Source organism: Podarcis erhardii (assembly GCF_964252035.2).
Source record: "Podarcis erhardii genome assembly, chromosome: 11".
Lineage (NCBI taxonomy): Eukaryota > Metazoa > Chordata > Lepidosauria > Squamata > Lacertidae > Podarcis > Podarcis erhardii.
In genome coordinates this window covers 33,398,437-33,415,392 of record NC_138501.1, presented here as the reverse complement: position 1 = coordinate 33,415,392, position 16,956 = coordinate 33,398,437, and the positions used below count along the sequence as shown (strand labels likewise).

Genomic DNA, 16,956 nt, shown 5'->3' with positions numbered 1-16,956 from the left:
CCATGATTAAATTAATATGCATGGAACTTACTATGTGGGATCATAAGTTCTTCACTCCAAGCACAAACAGAACAACTTTTACCAGGGCGTTTACATCTGAGGCGAGCAACATATGATGATGATATATTTACACTGAAGATAGTTGCATTAAAGATCCCATTCTCTATAGGAACCTGCAAATAAGTACAATTAATAATTCTCGGATTATCTGCTGGAGTTCTTCCCAAAGGCCAGATGCCTTAATTAAAATGGCAATCAGTGTTTAGCAGGGCAGTGCCAATGGGATAGGAAGGAGATGTCCGGGGTTATGAAATCCAGGCTGAATAACTCTACACATGCTTTTCAACCTCTTCTTAAATTCCTTCATTAGAGAGGAGTATCCCAAACCCTTCAATTAATCCCTATGCAGCTGGAGGCATATCAAAGGCTCTGTAAGAATTACAGTAGTTGCAAATCCAGCAACCAAAGCAATAATTGAGCAAAAGGCCAGCTTAATCTGCATCATAAATTTGACACCTGAATTTAACCACTGAAACATGAGCAGTAGGAACAATAAAAGGAAGATAAAGTAAGAAAGCCCCTGCAACATTTGAATTCAGCAACATTGAAAGTGCAGCAGAAACTCAGGGGGAAGTCAGTGCTAAGATTTTTCTGATAGTGAAGAACAAAAGAAGAGTTGTGCAGGATCTGGCCAAAGGCCTATTTAGTCCAGTATTCTGTTCTCACAGTGGCCAAACTAGATGCTCACAAGAATAGGTTTGCCATATTTCAAAAAGTAAAAACCAGGACACCCAGAAAAGTTGTTGACTTTTTTACGGAAGACCCCCCAAATTGTTGCACTTTTTAAAAAGAAAACACGAAAGTTGTTGAGATCCCGGCAATGTCTGGGAAAATCTGGACATATGGCAGCCCATATTACCCCACTAGAAGCTTTCTAATACAGATCTTATTGATTTACATACTGATATCCAGGATGAGGTTGTTTGCATTTCTTCCTTGTATTGCAGTTCATACTGTAGTATATCTCTTGGTGAGTCCCACATAATTATTAGTTTGTGGAACAACTGATAAGCTCTTATTCTGAAGGGTGAAGGACATTTCTCTAAAATGCAAAAACAAAACAACCAAATAGAAAATAATTTGCATGCAGTTTCTCCTAGTCACAGGGTGCTTCCGCACTTGGCATTTAATGTGGAATTGCCATGCTTCGTTCACTTTTAATGGGGCATCCACACAACACCATAATCTGATCATAAGCAGACCATATTCTCCCTGGGGTTCTTCCACCTTTTTTAAGACCACAGAAAGTCTGGCAGTTTTCAGAACAGAAAAAGAACATAATTTCAGCAGCTGCAGATGCACTTAGAGTTTTTATTCCATTTCCCCATCTTTTTTAAAAGGGCAGGGTTTCAGCACACATTCACTATAACCTTAGCAGTGGGCACCATTTTATCACACTTTGTTGTTGTTGGCATTCATCTGTCTCAAGAGACAATGCAGTGCGCTTCTAGGGGTGAAGTCAAAATGCTGCATAGGCGGCTTCAAAGTGACTTCTCTGGGGGGCAAGCCTGGGCAGTGTGTCTGGAGGACCTGGGCTGCCCAGATGACAAGACCCCTCTTGGCCTCACTGATGTGGTCCAAAGGAAAGCAGAGCAATATGTTTGGCACCATTTGGGCTGCACATAGCTGTCAAACTTCCCTTTTTTTGCGGGAAATTCCCTTATTCCAGCGTCATTTCCCGCTGCTTCCCACTGCTAATCCCGGATTGTTAGATATCCCGTAGACTATCCCCGGGACAGGTGAGGCTGCTGATCCCTTATTTTCGAGGGTGCTGATCCCTTAATTTTCAAATCTGAAAATTGACAGTTATGGGGCTGCAGGAGTTGCAGTATAAGATGCCCCAGCAGATGCTATAATTGGGATGCCTTAAAATTAGCATTGTAGTATAATAAAAACAAATAGTAATAATAATAATAATAATAATAATAATAATAATAATAATAATATTATTATACCCCACCTAACAAAACATTTAAAAAGATAAAACATCAAACATTAAAAACTTCCCTAAACAGGGCAGCCTTCAGATGTCTTCTAAAAGTCAGATAGCTTACCGTATTTTTCGCTCTATAACACGCACCTGACGATAACACGCACGTAGTTTTTAGAGGAGGAAAATCCGGAGGCATGCCACCCGTAGGCATTCCCTCCATAACACGCACAGACATTTCCCCTTACTTTTTACAAGGAAAAAAGTGAGTGTTATGGTGCAAAAAATACGGTATTTCCTTGACATCTGATGGGAGGGCGTTCCACAGGGATCTATACCTGAGGTGATTGAATGGGCTCCACTGCAAAGGTTATAGCCGCAGCCCATATTGATCCTGTAATTTATTGTCAAATACTGCTGTTTGATATGGTTTACCCATCAAACCAATTCAAAAACTGGATGCACAGTAAGCGGTAATGGGGGACGGACCCAAAAGGTCATGCATGCCAGGTGAAGACATTCCAGCCCCATCTCTGAAGTGAACAGCTGTGCAAATACAGTTTTAAACACAGCTAGGGGTGGGATCCTGCTGCGTTTGAAGACACTAATGTGAACAAATCCAGATACCCTTCAGTTATATGATGACTGCTATTATATCACCCCTGCTTAATATTCTCATCTCTGTGCTAACTATACTCAGTTCTTTCAATGGTCTAGAAAAAGTTCTTCCCCATCTGGTGATGAAGCCTCACCATATAAATTGTATCTGGGTAGGAGGACAGGCTTGCATAAAATTATGCCTGGTAACTGTGAGTGTGAAAGAGAATTGCATGTGTTGGAATTTGCTGGCTAACATGTTTGCTGCCCTAGGAAAAAAAATACAATAACAAAACCAGAACTATTTTACAATAAAATCTGCAGCTTCAGACTATGGAAGAAATGTAATGTACTTGTTTTGCTGGGCACGAATGAAATTTTCTTTGTTGTCACACACCCCTGGTGGGAATAGCGGCCTGATACCCATATGGTCACGTTTGCATGAATGCGAATATGATGCTTTCTTCTTGTTAAAAGAGGCAAGGTCGTTTCCACCTTTTCACAGTGTTGTTTTGTTTCCAATTTCCTTCAGGGGAAAGGAAAGCATAAAGCAAACTCAATATGCGTCATAGATACGTTCCGTGTTTTAATACAGCAGATGATCTATAAGTGGCAAATTCACAGAGAGATAGGAAACAAAATGAAGTATGCAATCAAAAGACCAATTTTTTGGCAGCCAAATAGTCTTCTTTTAAAAGTTGCCTTCTCTTGGGAACATTAAAATGCTACATTAATATTGTGCTCCTTTTCATGAAAGTATTTTTAGAAATGCATTAGATGTTTGCAGTAAATTATAAATGGGGAAAAAAGGATGATTTGAAGGTAAGGAGCCTCATCCAAGTTTGAAGAGAGAGGGCCTTAAATTTTCTCTACTAATCAAGGGCAGTCAATGTGGTACCCTTCAGATGTTCTTGGACTGTAACGTGCATCAGTCCTACCTTGCCAACATTGCCAACGGTCAGGGATGATGGGAGTTACAGTCTAAAGGATCTGGAGAGTATCCCTGCTCTACTGCAGTCTTTGTTTTATGCTCTCTCACACAGCATTGAAATGAATGGTCACCATGTTTAGCACCTCAGCTTATATCCACAATGCTCTTTGAAAGCTCCCAGATTTTTAGGTTCTACCATGACACAGATCATTCCAGCTTCTACCCAAAAGCTGCTAAAATACTAAGCTCACCAGATCTGTCCAGGTTCCATCTCTGATGCTTCCCCTGGCTTAGCCAATCCTAGTTCTGCCTATGATTTATTTAAAAAAATATATAAAATTGATAATAGCCAGTGATCATACTTAGTGGATCTGTTTGTTTGTTGTTTTTTAAACAGTTATGATGATGATGATGATGATGATGATTTATACCCCACCCATCTGTCTGGGTTCTCCCAGCCACTCTGGGCAGCTCCCGACAGAATATTAAAAACATGATAAAACACCAAACATTAAAAACTTCCCTAAACAGGGTTGCCTTCTGATGTCTTCTAAAAGTCAGATAGTTGCTTATTGCCTTGACGTCTGCTGGGAGGGCGTTCCAGTTAAAAAGAAAGTTCTCTGCAGTTAGCCATGCAGCATTTACTCTTTCTAGAGAGACTTTGGCAATACAGTGGTACCTCGCAAGACAAATGCCTCGCTAGACGAAAAACGCGCAAGACGAAAGGGTTTTTCGTTTCTTGAGTTGCTTCGCAAGACGATTTTCCCTATGGGCTTGCTTCGCAAGACAAAAACGTCTTGTGGGTTTGTTTCCTTTTTCTTAAAGCTGTTAATACCCAGGGAATCCGTGCTCCGCAAGACAAAAAAATCGCAAGACGAAGCAACTCGCGGAACGAATTAATTTCGTCTTGTGAGGCACCACTGTACAGGGAGACTTCTTCACTCTGTTACGAAAACATTCCCAGGCACTACTTGATGGCACTAGTCAGCAGGGGGAAAACCTGAACCAAAAAACCCAAAACAAGACAGTCTAGGCCAGAGCAAAAGGGCTGTGTCTCTGAAGAAGCATCTGCACCCTTCACTTAAACACAACCACAAACCAGCATTCTGAATGAGTCATCCACATTGTCAAAAAAGAGGAAAAGTTTAAAAGCACTGATTAGCACTGAGGTTATTTATGGGTCAGAAGGAAGAGTTTGTTCTAATAAAAGTGACACTGTCATTAAGAGGTAATGTTTGCACCACTTCTGCTGGCGTTTGTGTGAAGCCCGTACACAACACTATCCAAGTGACCCACAGTGGCTGCTCTCCCTTGAACAGTCTTCTCAGGGCCTAACTACATGTTTCCTTAATTGTGTGGCTTGAAGTTGCAGCAAGGGATTTTTTTTTTTTAATGGTTCTGTTTCATGGTTTAAACCTTTACAGTGGTACCTCGGGTTACAGAAGCTTCAGGTTACAGATGCTTCAGGTTACAGACTCCGCTAACCCAGAAATAGTACCTCAGGTTAAGAACTTTACCTCAGGATGAGAACAGAAATCGTGTGTCAGCGGTGCAGCGGCCGCGGGAGGCCCCATTAGCTAAAGTGGTACCTCAGGTTAAGAACAGTTTCAGGTTAAGAACAGACCTCCAGAATGAATTAAGTTCTTAACCCAAGGTACCACTGTATTTGTTAACTATTTATTTATTGGTTAAATTAAATAATGGTTATTTGTTTACTGGAGGATGCTGAATGCTGTTTGTGCTGGCTGGTAAGGAGGAGAAAGATGAGAGAGGCTACCAGATCCACGTCCCTCCCAAGATGAGAGAGGCTACCAGATCCACGTCCCTCCCAAGCTTGAGATACCTCAGGATTGGGAAAGGGAGAGAAGTAGTAGTTGTGTCTTATTGACACCTTCTTTTTCTTTTGTCTTTCTTTGTTGCTCTGTTGCAGCCATGGACAAGGAGTGGGAAGTTCTTGCTGTTGATATTTGTGGGCAATGACTGACACACCACTCAAGGCAAGAGTGGGCTGGACTCTAGATGGGTTTTAAAAAGGAAGCCTTCTACAGAGGGATTTTAGAAGCTACAAAGAAAAGTAAACCCACGAAAATTAGCTTCAAGTATTCTTTCTTCCCAGAGAGAAGAAAATCATTGCTGTCCTGGCCAAATAGGGACTGTTGGGGGGGGGGGTATGTAGCCCCAGAAAAAAATACCCCTCCCTCATGCTGCTATTCATCCTGGGGCGGGACAGAAACACTTGCCACTGGCAGCAGAATTAAAAGGTTAAAATCCCCTATCATGTAATTAACACAGGTGTAACATTCGGCTCTCAGTACACAAATACTTTCAGGCCTCACATAACCATTGTGTGCTTACAGAAACTTTGTGAATTAACTTGGACTGGTTCTATGTGTATGAGAAGTGTAATGAACTGGCAGGACAAAGGGGAGGAGGAAGAGGACCCTGACGAGGGGGGCAGCTGTGACTGGGACCCACTGAGGGGATGGGAAGGGAGAGGCTGGGGTTGCAGAAAGTACACACAGGATGACAGAGGATGGCGAGGGGATGGGGTTCAGTGTCCAGGGACCGGAAAATCAGGAGCCCTCATCAGAGCCAGAGAGGCCCCCATCTCCATGAACAAGGTGGGCTCTGAGGCGTGGGGAGCAGTAGGAGGGGGTGCGCCCTGAGACACTGAGGCAGGCATGGGCCCATAGCCCAGGTGGGGCTCATCAGCTCAGGGAGGAGGTGTGTGATTTCTGAGCTGGAGGAGGCTTGGAACACGTGAGGGTCACACGCCTTGTCAAGCCCAAATGCTGCAGTCAGCAGGCAAGGTACAAAATGGAGGCAGAGCTGAGGTGCTGTGGCTACTCAACTGCCATGTTGATGGAGCTCACATTGGATGCTCCGGGATCCCTATGGGACGGTGCTTTGGGTTTGACTCTGGACTGTGTTTCCTGACTGTTGGACTTTGGACTTGACATAATATATACACCAGCAGGACTTGACATCAGGTAGGCCGGGGGTTCAGGACAGAAAATTGGCTTTTGTTTCTTTGCCAGTGATCTAACGTGTGCATTGCTTAGGTGTTGAATAGCCCTCTCTCTGGGATGAGTTTTACAAGGGCTCAGCTTGAAACAGGATACTTATTGGAGAAGGGAAGTAGGGACACCCATTTAATTGTGATAGTTTGCTTTTGGTAGATGTCCATTAGTAAATTCCCTTCTAGCAAGCTTTACATTTTGCCATCCAATTTTAACTTGGTCTCCCTTTACTGCTAAATCTTGTACACTATGCTGGTAGCTGGCAGTCCTCCACAACATAGACCCCTGCAGACATATATCTAGGAGAGTGAGACCCCAAATGCATGTGATGCTAAATGCATCATTGCATTCAACAAGCAGGTTTTCTCAAAAATAATAATTGTATCAGCTGGGGAAGCTAACCACAGGAGACATGGAGGGGACCTTTAACCCTTCCTCTCACCTGCTAAGATCTTGAGGAAAATCTTTCCTCTGAAACTCTTTTTTAAAACAAACTTCTGGTGCGTATTGCAGTTGATTTCCCAATTCCCTCTCCCTTGACTTACCATCTTAAAAACACAGTATACACAAGAGAATCTGTTGCATGGGGTAGGGGCAACCAGGAACAATTCAGGATCAATTTCTCTTCGATGTAGTAGCATGTCAGGTAATCATGCCAATCTGAAAAATGAAAACAAGCAACCACATCCATCAGGGGGTGAAGAAGTATATCTTGAAGATTGTGGCCAGTAGACATAAGAGTCACTGCTAGCAAATAGTATGGTGGAGCAGAGATGCTCACCTGACCTCCTGGCAAATAAGCTGCTACTGCTGCATCTAATTTCATAGATTCACAGAAGGGACCATGAGGGTCATCTAGTCTAACTCCCTGAACTGCAGGGATCCTTCACCTATCGTGGGGCTTGAGCCTGTCAGGCTGGATGAAGAGGAGTGGTAGGACATAGCTGTCAACGTTTCCCTTTTTTAAAGGGAAATTCCCTTATTACGAATAGGATTCCTCGCAAGAAAAGGGAAACGTTGACAGCTATGGTGGTAGGAGACACCAGCAGAGGAACCCACAAGGCAAATCCCAGAGGAGGAAGGCTCAGAGCCAAGGGATTGGTGGTGGGACACCAAGACCTGCTGGGGAGTGTCGCTAAGACCATTAGGTCGAGTTGTGTGCTTGTTTGCTTGAATAAAGAGTTAACTTCACTAACTACGGAGGCGATCTGCTTCCTTGACTGCTGACCTGCATCTGACTCCAGCCCTGAAAGAACCCAAGACCCTGAGGTTAAGAGTCTCGTGCTCTATCAACAAAGCTACCCCTCAGCACTTTTTGAATATGTGGGCTGCGAATTCACAGGAATTGGAGGGTGGTTTCTAAGAACCACTACCCACTGGTTGATTAAAAGACAGACATGCAATGTGAAAGTCTTGCAAGATTCTAATCTTCTCTGTCACTGCATTATCTAGCTTCCTTCAGAACAATATGACTCACTTTAGAGCTTCCTGTGAATTACCTGGACAAAATGTTTTTTAAACTACCTGTAGCCCTTGATATCTCATTTTGGACAAGGAATAATAATAATAATAATAATAATTTATTATTTATACCCCACCCATCTGGCTGGGTTTCCCCAGCCACTGTGGGCAGCTTTCAACAAAACACTAAAATACAATAACCTATTAAACATTAAAAGCTTCCCTAAACAGGGCTGCCTTCAGATGTCTTCTAAAAGTTTGGTAGTTATTTTTTCTCTTTGACATCTGATGGGAGCGCGTTCCACAGGGTGGGTGCCCCTACCGAGAAGACCCTCTGCCTGGTTCCCTGTAACTTGGCTTCTTGTAGCGAGGGAACCGCCAGAAGGCCCTCGGCGCTGGACCTCAGTGTCCGGGCAGAATGATGGAGGGTCCTTATCAGCCCTCTGTAACTCTTTGACATCTGATGGGAGCGCGTTCCACAGGGTGGGTGCCCCTACCGAGAAGGCCCTCTGCCTGGTTCCCTGTAACTTGGCTTCTTGTAGCGAGGGAACCGCCAGAAGGCCCTCGGCGCTGGACCTCAGTGTCCGGGCAGAATGATGGAGGGTCCTTATCAGCCCTCTGTAACGTATAGGTGAATAAGAATTCTGGGTGGTGGGGGAAATCCTGAGGTGGGCTTTGTTTTTCATGAGTCAGAAAGGGAAGTAAGAATCTTTACTCCTGCTTTTTCCTGTAAGACCTATTGCAGTCGTTAAGAGTCGTCAACAGGCTCATCACAGCTATCTGCCAATCACCCATTCCCACCACCCTTCTGAGTAATACCCCTCCCCACCTTCTCACTATATAGAAGGGTCTGGTGACTTCTGTTTCAGTGTATCTGAAGAAGTGTGCATGCACACGAAAGCTCATACCTAGAACTAACTTAGTTGGTCTTTAAGGTGCTACTGGAAGGAATTTTTTTATTTTGTTTTGATTATGGCAGACCAACACGGCTACCTATCTGTAACTTTACTCCCCTAGTCTCTTTACCAGTGGAAATAGGGCATAGCTGTCAATTTCCCCCTTTTCTCATGAGGAATCCTATTCAGAATAAGGGAATTTCCTTTTAAAAAAGGGAAACATTGATAGCTATGAAATAGGGTTCCCCACCATACATTTCTACGCAATTGGACTATTAAAGCCTGAGCCAACTGGAAAATATGGTACGCTGTTGAGATTTCTTCACAAGCTACTGCAGAGACCAAGAAGAATTTGTGCTAGCTACACACCATTGGTATCACTACAGTTCTTTGGCACAGTCCTCCTACTAGCAGGGCCCCCTTCTGCAACAGGGCTGCAGCCACCCCCAAGCTGGCTTACCTCGCAGTACCTGTGCTCCTCTGATCAACACCAGGTAGCCTGCATGTGATATCCCACAATTTATTTATCAATATTTATTTATTGAATTTAAACCCTCCCCAGGGAGCCCAGACCAGTGCTGAGGGAAAAATTTAAATGGTGTCTTGATCTTTCTAGCCAGTCAATGCTGAGCAATGGATGATGATGATGATGATCAGGCCTAGCACAGGTCCTGGAGGCCTGGCAGTTACTTCAGTATGTCATGAGTGACAGTAGCAATGCCAGTTATAATGCCAGCATACCCTCTAAGTGGGACGTTCTATATTGACGGAAGCCACCGCAGCTTCTGATCCCAATCCTGGATGTCCCATTTTTGACTCCTGTGCTCTGGCTGCAGCAGAGCAGCATGGGACCAAAAGATGGACAGTTTTGGCTCCACACTATGGCTCAAGTCAGTTGGCACATACCACAGCATGGGACTAAATGGGGGGGGGGGACCTTTCCTTGACCTTGTGCAACACCTCTCCTCTTCCTCCATCTGCCACAGCACTACTGGAAGCATGTCTACAGTGCTGGAGGAGAAGGAGGAGGAGGATGTTTTGGTCTGTGCAGCATCTCCTGACCCTGCACAGATTGGGACAAACTCCCAATATGTCACGCTGGTCTGTGTGGCATTTCCCAGGGCTGCAGAGGAGGAGGTGGAAGACAGTGGACAAAGGTAGTAGGAAGGGGTGAATGAGCGAGTGGTTTGCGGCAGTGAGTGGAAGGGCAAGGAAGGGGTTGGCGGTAGGGAGTGGGTGGGTGATGGAGGGGGAGGAGTGCACCAAATTTCCCTCCTAAAATGTGTGTGGGGGTATGGTATTGGGGTCTACATGGGTAATGGATAATCAAAGACATTCACCTGGATGTAATGTGCACGAAGGCCAGCCACAATAGGAGAAATCAGAGGCGTCTATAAAAGAGAGAAAACAAGGTTTGAAGAAATGACCTTAAATGGGAACTAAAATGTCCTCTCCCACATCTTTTAAGATTATGTTTGAAAAGCTTTCCTTATCCTGTATATGCACCTATACCTGGAGCTAAGCCTCACTGAACTTAATTGGACTTGTTTCTAACTGGACATATACAGCTTTCTACTCTTTTTTCTTTTCTTGCCATGGCCTTATATGGTTGGCTGATCATTCCCGGTTTTGTTGAGTAGGTTGTTAGTTGTAGGACTCAGATGGGAGGAGGAAGATGGGGGTCACAAAAGCAGAATTAGCTGGCTATGTCTGTTATTGACTCTTACACCGCCGAGTCCACCTAGTTGGAGTCCTTGCCTCCAACCCTACTAGTTCTATGAGGCACTAGCTTCTGCTGGGCTGGCGCTTACCTGGAGTTGACAAGGAGGAGCAATTGAAGTCATAGCCTGTGCCTCCCCAGACAGAGAGGCCATTACGCTCACAGAAACTGGAAGCTGTGAAAAGAGATAATCATAAGGTACAGAATAGCAGCAACCAGCTCCCACCAGAAGACATTCCTATCTAACAGCTGTTATGGTGGAGGGTCCAGATCATGGGTGGGGGGAACCTATGGTCTTCCAGATGATGTTCACTGCTTATAACTTTTTGTTTTATTGGTGTATTTTAGTGCTGTGTTGACACTTGAAACTGAACACCCGAAGGGCTTCAGGCTTACATTCAGAACCACTCTCTGGTGGCTGGGCAGCAGATTCGGTGACAGTTTGCCACAAGATCCTCACAGAGGGAGTTTTTGAATGACTATTGCAGCTTGCATGTGATGCACATGCACCAAAGGCAGCACCTGCGCATCAGAGGTGAGCTGTAATAGTGATATGTCCACTGCTTTTCTGCCGAAGAAACTGACAGTGATGTCACAAAGTGATTTTTGTCTGTGGAAAACGAACTATGCATTGAACTGTCATGTGATAGGAACCTCAAAGATAAATGTTTGAAGTATAGTTATGCAAATTTTGGCTTAATATTACCAATATTACTCAATGAAACCATTTCTGTTTTGCTGCCATTTGTACACATCTTTATGAAATATGTTTTTTTTCAGAATTTTTTTTCAGCAATGTTGCCATGTCCAACAACCATCAAACCCAAGTTGACTACTTCTTGGCAAAATGCTAAGCTTAGCCATTGATGGATTCTTGCTAAAATAAACTCAATACTGAATAGAATTATTTAAAATAATTAGTTAGCAACAACTAATACTTCATGTAACCATATGTGTTTAGAATAAATTTCTGAAAGCAGAATATTAAGCAATATCCAGCAATCAGATTATTGATGTTCTATGAATAACTTAGTAAGTACTATAAATATTTCAAAGAATTCCACGTTAATAGCAATATTAAGTAAATGCCTCAAGTAATGGCTATAAAACAGGCAAACTTGCAGTTAAAATGCATGAAACTAATGGTGGCTGAAGACTTAAGGTCAAAAATTCAAGTGGCAATAAATCAAAGGGTTACCATGCCAAATAAATTTGGACTACTGCGTCTTCATACCAAAAAGGCCAGGAGGCCCTGTTTTAGATGACAATGCCCATTAAGGTGACCATTCGCCATGCTGGTTGGGACTGATGGGAACAAACACCTGGAAGTTCCTAAGTTTGGGAAGGCTCATCTCAACCACAAAATCTTATATTTTTACTGCTTTCTTTTCAGATTTAATGTAATCTGAGATACATGGGAAAGCCTTTCTTTCGTCAAATTGTGAATCAAAATTTGCTCACATTCAACCCCAGATATTCTATTTTGGGTGTGGAGTTGTAAAAATGATGCTTTTAAGATGATGGTGTACCTCAGTGATGGGGGAACTCCAGCTCCATCATCCCTTGCCATTGGCCATGCTGGGTGAGACTAATGACAGGCGGGGATACTTAGCATTATACTAACGAGGACCTGGTTAGGGGTGAGACTAATGAGAACTAGAGTCCAACAACATCTCTATGGTCACAGGTTCCCTATCCATGCCATGTATGCATGCACATTTCAGGCTTGCACCCTAAAGGAGTCCACTTAGGATACTCTCCCAAAGGAGCAGCCTGAGTTGCGGTGCACAGGGGCATCAAACTCTAGACAGCTGCTCAATATTATCTCTCCCTTAAATTGCGAGTCAATATGCTGCCTGAAGGGGTAGAGCTATCCTATATCCAAACAGACTGTCCTCATCCAAAGGGTTTTGCAGTGAATCATAACTCACCCACTGGGAGCCAAGCCAAAACTGCGAAGAATAAACACTGCCTCATTTCTCCTTTGAAAAAGAAGCACAAGGGTAATTACTCAGTTCCATTTGCTTCAGTATATTGATCCATTACATTTGTATTCCATCTTTTCAGGTTAGGCTGAAAGATGGTGAGATAATTCAGGTATAAAGCCAGACCATAGATCTGAGCTATGTTTACAACCTGACAAGACCTCCAGGCCTGTGTACACTGCACGTGGCAAATCCCTTCCTGCTTTAAGGCAGAACTGTATTTTGCAGTTTCACCCAAATGGTTTGCCCTGCAAGCAATGTTTGGTACTGAAAACCATGTGTCCAGTTCTGATTAGCAGGTTGAGTGTTTGACTGGTTTGATAAAATGGGAATGGTTTGCTTTAAACCAGGTAGCTAGAGATGAAACTGCTGTGGACAGAAGGAAAGCAAGGATCCTTTGATTCCAAGGGGCCTAACCTCCTTTGTTCAAGTAGTGTCAACCTATGACACTACCATTACAGTGACTTGCCATCAAGTAAGCTCCATGGCTGTGCTGGCAGCTTTTAACTGAGAGCTTATCTATACTCAATTGCCCACACTGTGTCAATAGCATTTAACCAAGCGCTCCAGTTTATTTGTGAACAGCTTCTGTGGGTTGCCTCTTGTTGCTAATAATAATAATAATAATAATAATAATAATAATAATAATAATAATAAATTATTATTTGTACCTCGCCCATCTGGCTGAGCCTCCCCAGCCACCACTCTGGGCGGCTTCCAACAAAGATTAAAAATACTTTAAAATGTCACACATCAAAAACTTCCCTGAACAGGGTTGCCTTCAGATGTCTTCTAAATGTCAGGTAGCTGTTTATCTCTTTGACATCTGATGGGAGGGCATTCTACAGGGTGGGCGCCGCTACTGAAAAGGCCCTCCGCCTGGTTCCCTGTAGCTTTGCTTCTTGCAGTTAGGAAACCGCCAGAAGGCCCTTGGCACTGGACCTCAGTGTCTGGGCAGAACAATGGGAGTGGAGACGCTCCTTCAAGTATACTGGGCCGAGGCCGTTTAGGATTTTAAAGGTCAACACCAACACTTTGAATTGTGCTCGGAAATGTACTGGGAGCGTATCTTTAACTTCCAGCCCCCCACCCCCCAAAATATCTGAAGCTGCCTAACATTTGAGTTTTTTTCCTGAGGGTACTTAAGGGTATGCAGTACCAGCACCTTCCCCTCCCCCCCAAAAAATGTTTAAAGTGTGGCACTTGCTATAACAACTTCATGGTGAGTACTGGCACCATTTTTTTCCTATATAAAAAAGCACTGCATCTAACCCTGCATTGACTACTCTGACTGGCAGCAGCTCTCAGGAATAGATCGTTCTGAATTGTGCTACCTGATATTATAAATTGGAGGTGTGAGGGCCTGAGTCTGTCTAGGTCCTCATTCCAAAAAGTGTGAGGAGTCTTCACAGATACAAGAGACCCCCCCTGCTGCAGAATCATGATCCAACACATGGAAGGCAATGAAAACAGGCGTCAAGCACTGAGCTAGAGTGTTTGACCCCACTGTCTGCCTCCTGCGCAAGTTGCACATTTCTACAATGACCAAATACGGTTAGCACAATCCATTATTCTGGAGAATCTAATTTAAAGCAAGCATTTCTAGGAGAAAACCATTTCTAGTCTGAAGGAACAAAATGTAAAGTACTGAGGGATCCTAAAATACACAGATACATAAACCACATCCTTCCGCTTTTGTTTGTTGGTTTAAGCTATTTTTAAAAGAACCTGAGCTTAGTAATAAAAGTTCAAAGTCCAGAAAACATGAAACTTCCATCAGATGAAATGAATAGTAATTTATAGTGGGAATTAAGAATATTAATTACTGCTGAGCTACTGGTTTCCATGGGAATCTTTTTTTTATATAAAATAAGAAGAAAATCTTATCTTTTTGGCCGTAAAACTTCATAGGCTGCCACTATCTTTCAAAGCTGATTTTTCTTCCATTCATTTTTCTTTAGCTGTTTTCTTGCTTATATCACCCTATTTCTAGAATGGCATTTCTCCCAATTGCTAGGCACACTCGATCTTTTTTTAAATACAACATGCCAATCCAGTCCTTTGGATCATAATATTCAAGCAAGAAGCCCAAATGGACTCTTCATGGTTCCATTTTTTCTTGGAAACTAACAAACAACAGAACACAATTCTCTCAGCTTCCTGATTGCAGGTGAAACAGAACTGCACTCTCAAGTTATTATAATCAAGAATCGCATGTGAATTCCAAATGCCGCGAATGCACTCTGTAATATACACAAGGGCAGTTATCTCACTGTAATTCTCATATTCCCGATCGCCTGTATGTCCATCTGTTGGTATTACTTGGTCTGGATCTTGTTAAAGCGTTTTCAGAAATAGACTCCTGTAAGTAGGATCTGAAGCAGATAAAATGGAACATGTCTGGACTTAATAATAATAATAATAATAATAATAATAAAAAATAATAATAGTCAGACAGTATATTCTTACCTTGACTAAAGTCTAAGCAGCTGAGAAGACCACATTGTCCCATGCTGAAAAACATTAAGTATAAATATATATTTATATAATATATATTTTATACCATATTTGTCCAGAGTAGAGCATGTTTCTAACCTGTCATTTTCCAAAATTTATAATGACAGCAAGTTCTTTTAGCTCCAATTTTTTTCTTCAATTTCACCTCCCTTTGCTTAGAAGGCTTTTTTAATGGAAATAGTATTAAATAGTTATGGATTAAGAAAATACAGAAGTCACTTTTAGGCTGGAAAGGTTGCAAGCCAAAGCTATGGGGAGAGCTGATCTTACAACAGAAACTGCCAACCTCTACACCGTTTTATAGCCACCTACTGATAACTTTTCCCCAAACTGCTATGTCAACAATAGGAAACTTAAAAAAAAATAAAAGAAACTTGCAAAGTAGCTTATCATTCAGTTATTATCACATTATCTATCAGGTGCTACCCTTAAAAGATTTCCCACTAAATGTCAACACCACTCAAAAATTTCCTTGTAAAATAGAATTTACCTGGAACTTACGTGTTCGTAGAATATAGCCAAGTGGGGGAAGCCATAACTGTTTAAAAAGGTATGATGCTTATTTAAATGCATAGTGCAGGTGAGGCCAAAGTGTTGTGTTCGTGTACCCTCTGATCCCTTATCTTGTGTGCATTAATGCAATATTGCCGGAGAAGTAAAATGTTGTGGGCTGATAAACTCAGTGGGTCCGGAAGACAAACGCACAAGTTGTGTTAGCTGGCTGAATTGGGGCTGCTGACATATGTCTGGATTTTCCCAGACTTTCAAAGGTGTGGTCTGACCAAGGCATAATAGAGTGGTACTATTATTTCCCTTGACATCCTTCTGTTGATGCAGGCTAGAATAGCATTAGCTTTTTTGCTGCTGCATCACACTGTTGACTCATGTTAAGCTTGTGGTCCACTAAGACCTTTAGATCCTTTTCACACATACCACTGGCAATCCAGGTGTTCCACATTTTACATTTTTGCAGCTGGATGTTCCTGCCTAAGTGCCGAACTTTACATTTGTCCCTTTTGAAACTCATTTTGTTAGTTTGGGCCCAGTTCTCTAATCTGTTAAAGTCATGTTGAATTCTAAATCTGTCTTCTGTGGTGTTAGCTACCTGAGTTTGGCATCATCTGTGAATTTGATGAGCATCCCCTCAGTTCCTTCATCCAAGTCATTGGCTAAAAGATGTTGAACAGCATGTACTTAAAATATGTGGTGTGTACACAGGGGCTCGCCTTCTCTTGAGTAAAGGGGAATTACTGAGTAATTCTGGGAGACTACACTGTTCTTAGGGATTTGTGTGCTGGGAAACATTTCACAAGGAATGGGGAACCTGCAGTAGCCCTCCAGATGTTGTTGGGTGTTGTGTAGCAACTATTCCTGCTCCAGGTAATCACTTCACCATTTTATTTTTAAAAAACGCTTTTTATCAGTTTCATTTTTATGTGGTATCTTCCATTGCAGAAACAATTGGCTAGCAAAGGTTTTGGTGGCAGAGGGGAAAATATGATGCTTTTTGTTCCTGGTATAATCAGAAATGCTGTTACTCAAATACTACAATGCTACATTCCTGGGACTATCTGTGAATACAGCTGCTAGGCTACCAATTTGGACCAGCTAAAGTGAACATCTCACCAGCACGTAAACAGCTACTCTGGCTACTGGTCTGTTTCCAGCATAATTCAAGATTATGGTTGTTACTTATAAATGCCTTGGTCCTAGGTTAACTAAGGATCCACCTACACTCTACAGGTCTGCTCAAACCTTTTGTTTTTCATCTAATAGACCCTTCTGCAATCTGAAGTTAGGTAGGTGATGCCCGGGGAAAGGGTTTTACTGGTCAGGGCC

The 16,956-nt window shown here is 42.7% G+C and overlaps 1 protein-coding gene across 2 annotated transcripts in view; it reads right to left on the bottom strand.

Annotated features, from left to right (window-relative positions):
* Positions 1–16,956, bottom strand: part of LOC309352331 (interleukin-6 receptor subunit beta-like) — a 64,307-nt gene that overhangs the window by 12,841 nt on the left and 34,510 nt on the right. Inside the window, exons 2-9 of one of the 2 annotated variants that reach the window (XM_081880727.1) lie at positions 15,070–15,113; positions 12,547–12,597; positions 10,707–10,790; positions 10,236–10,286; positions 7,084–7,198; positions 2,941–3,113; positions 963–1,102; positions 32–173 (exon numbers count right to left, since the gene is read on the bottom strand). In XM_081880727.1, coding sequence (XP_081736853.1) covers positions 32–173; positions 963–1,102; positions 2,941–3,113; positions 7,084–7,198; positions 10,236–10,286; positions 10,707–10,790; positions 12,547–12,597; positions 15,070–15,112 — 799 coding nt within the window. In that variant the 5' untranslated portion in view covers position 15,113. Of the gene's footprint in view, positions 1–31; positions 174–962; positions 1,103–2,940; positions 3,114–6,733; positions 6,805–7,083; positions 7,199–10,235; positions 10,287–10,706; positions 10,791–12,546; positions 12,598–15,069; positions 15,114–16,956 lie in introns of those variants that run through there. The other variant, XM_081880728.1, reaches the window with a different exon arrangement.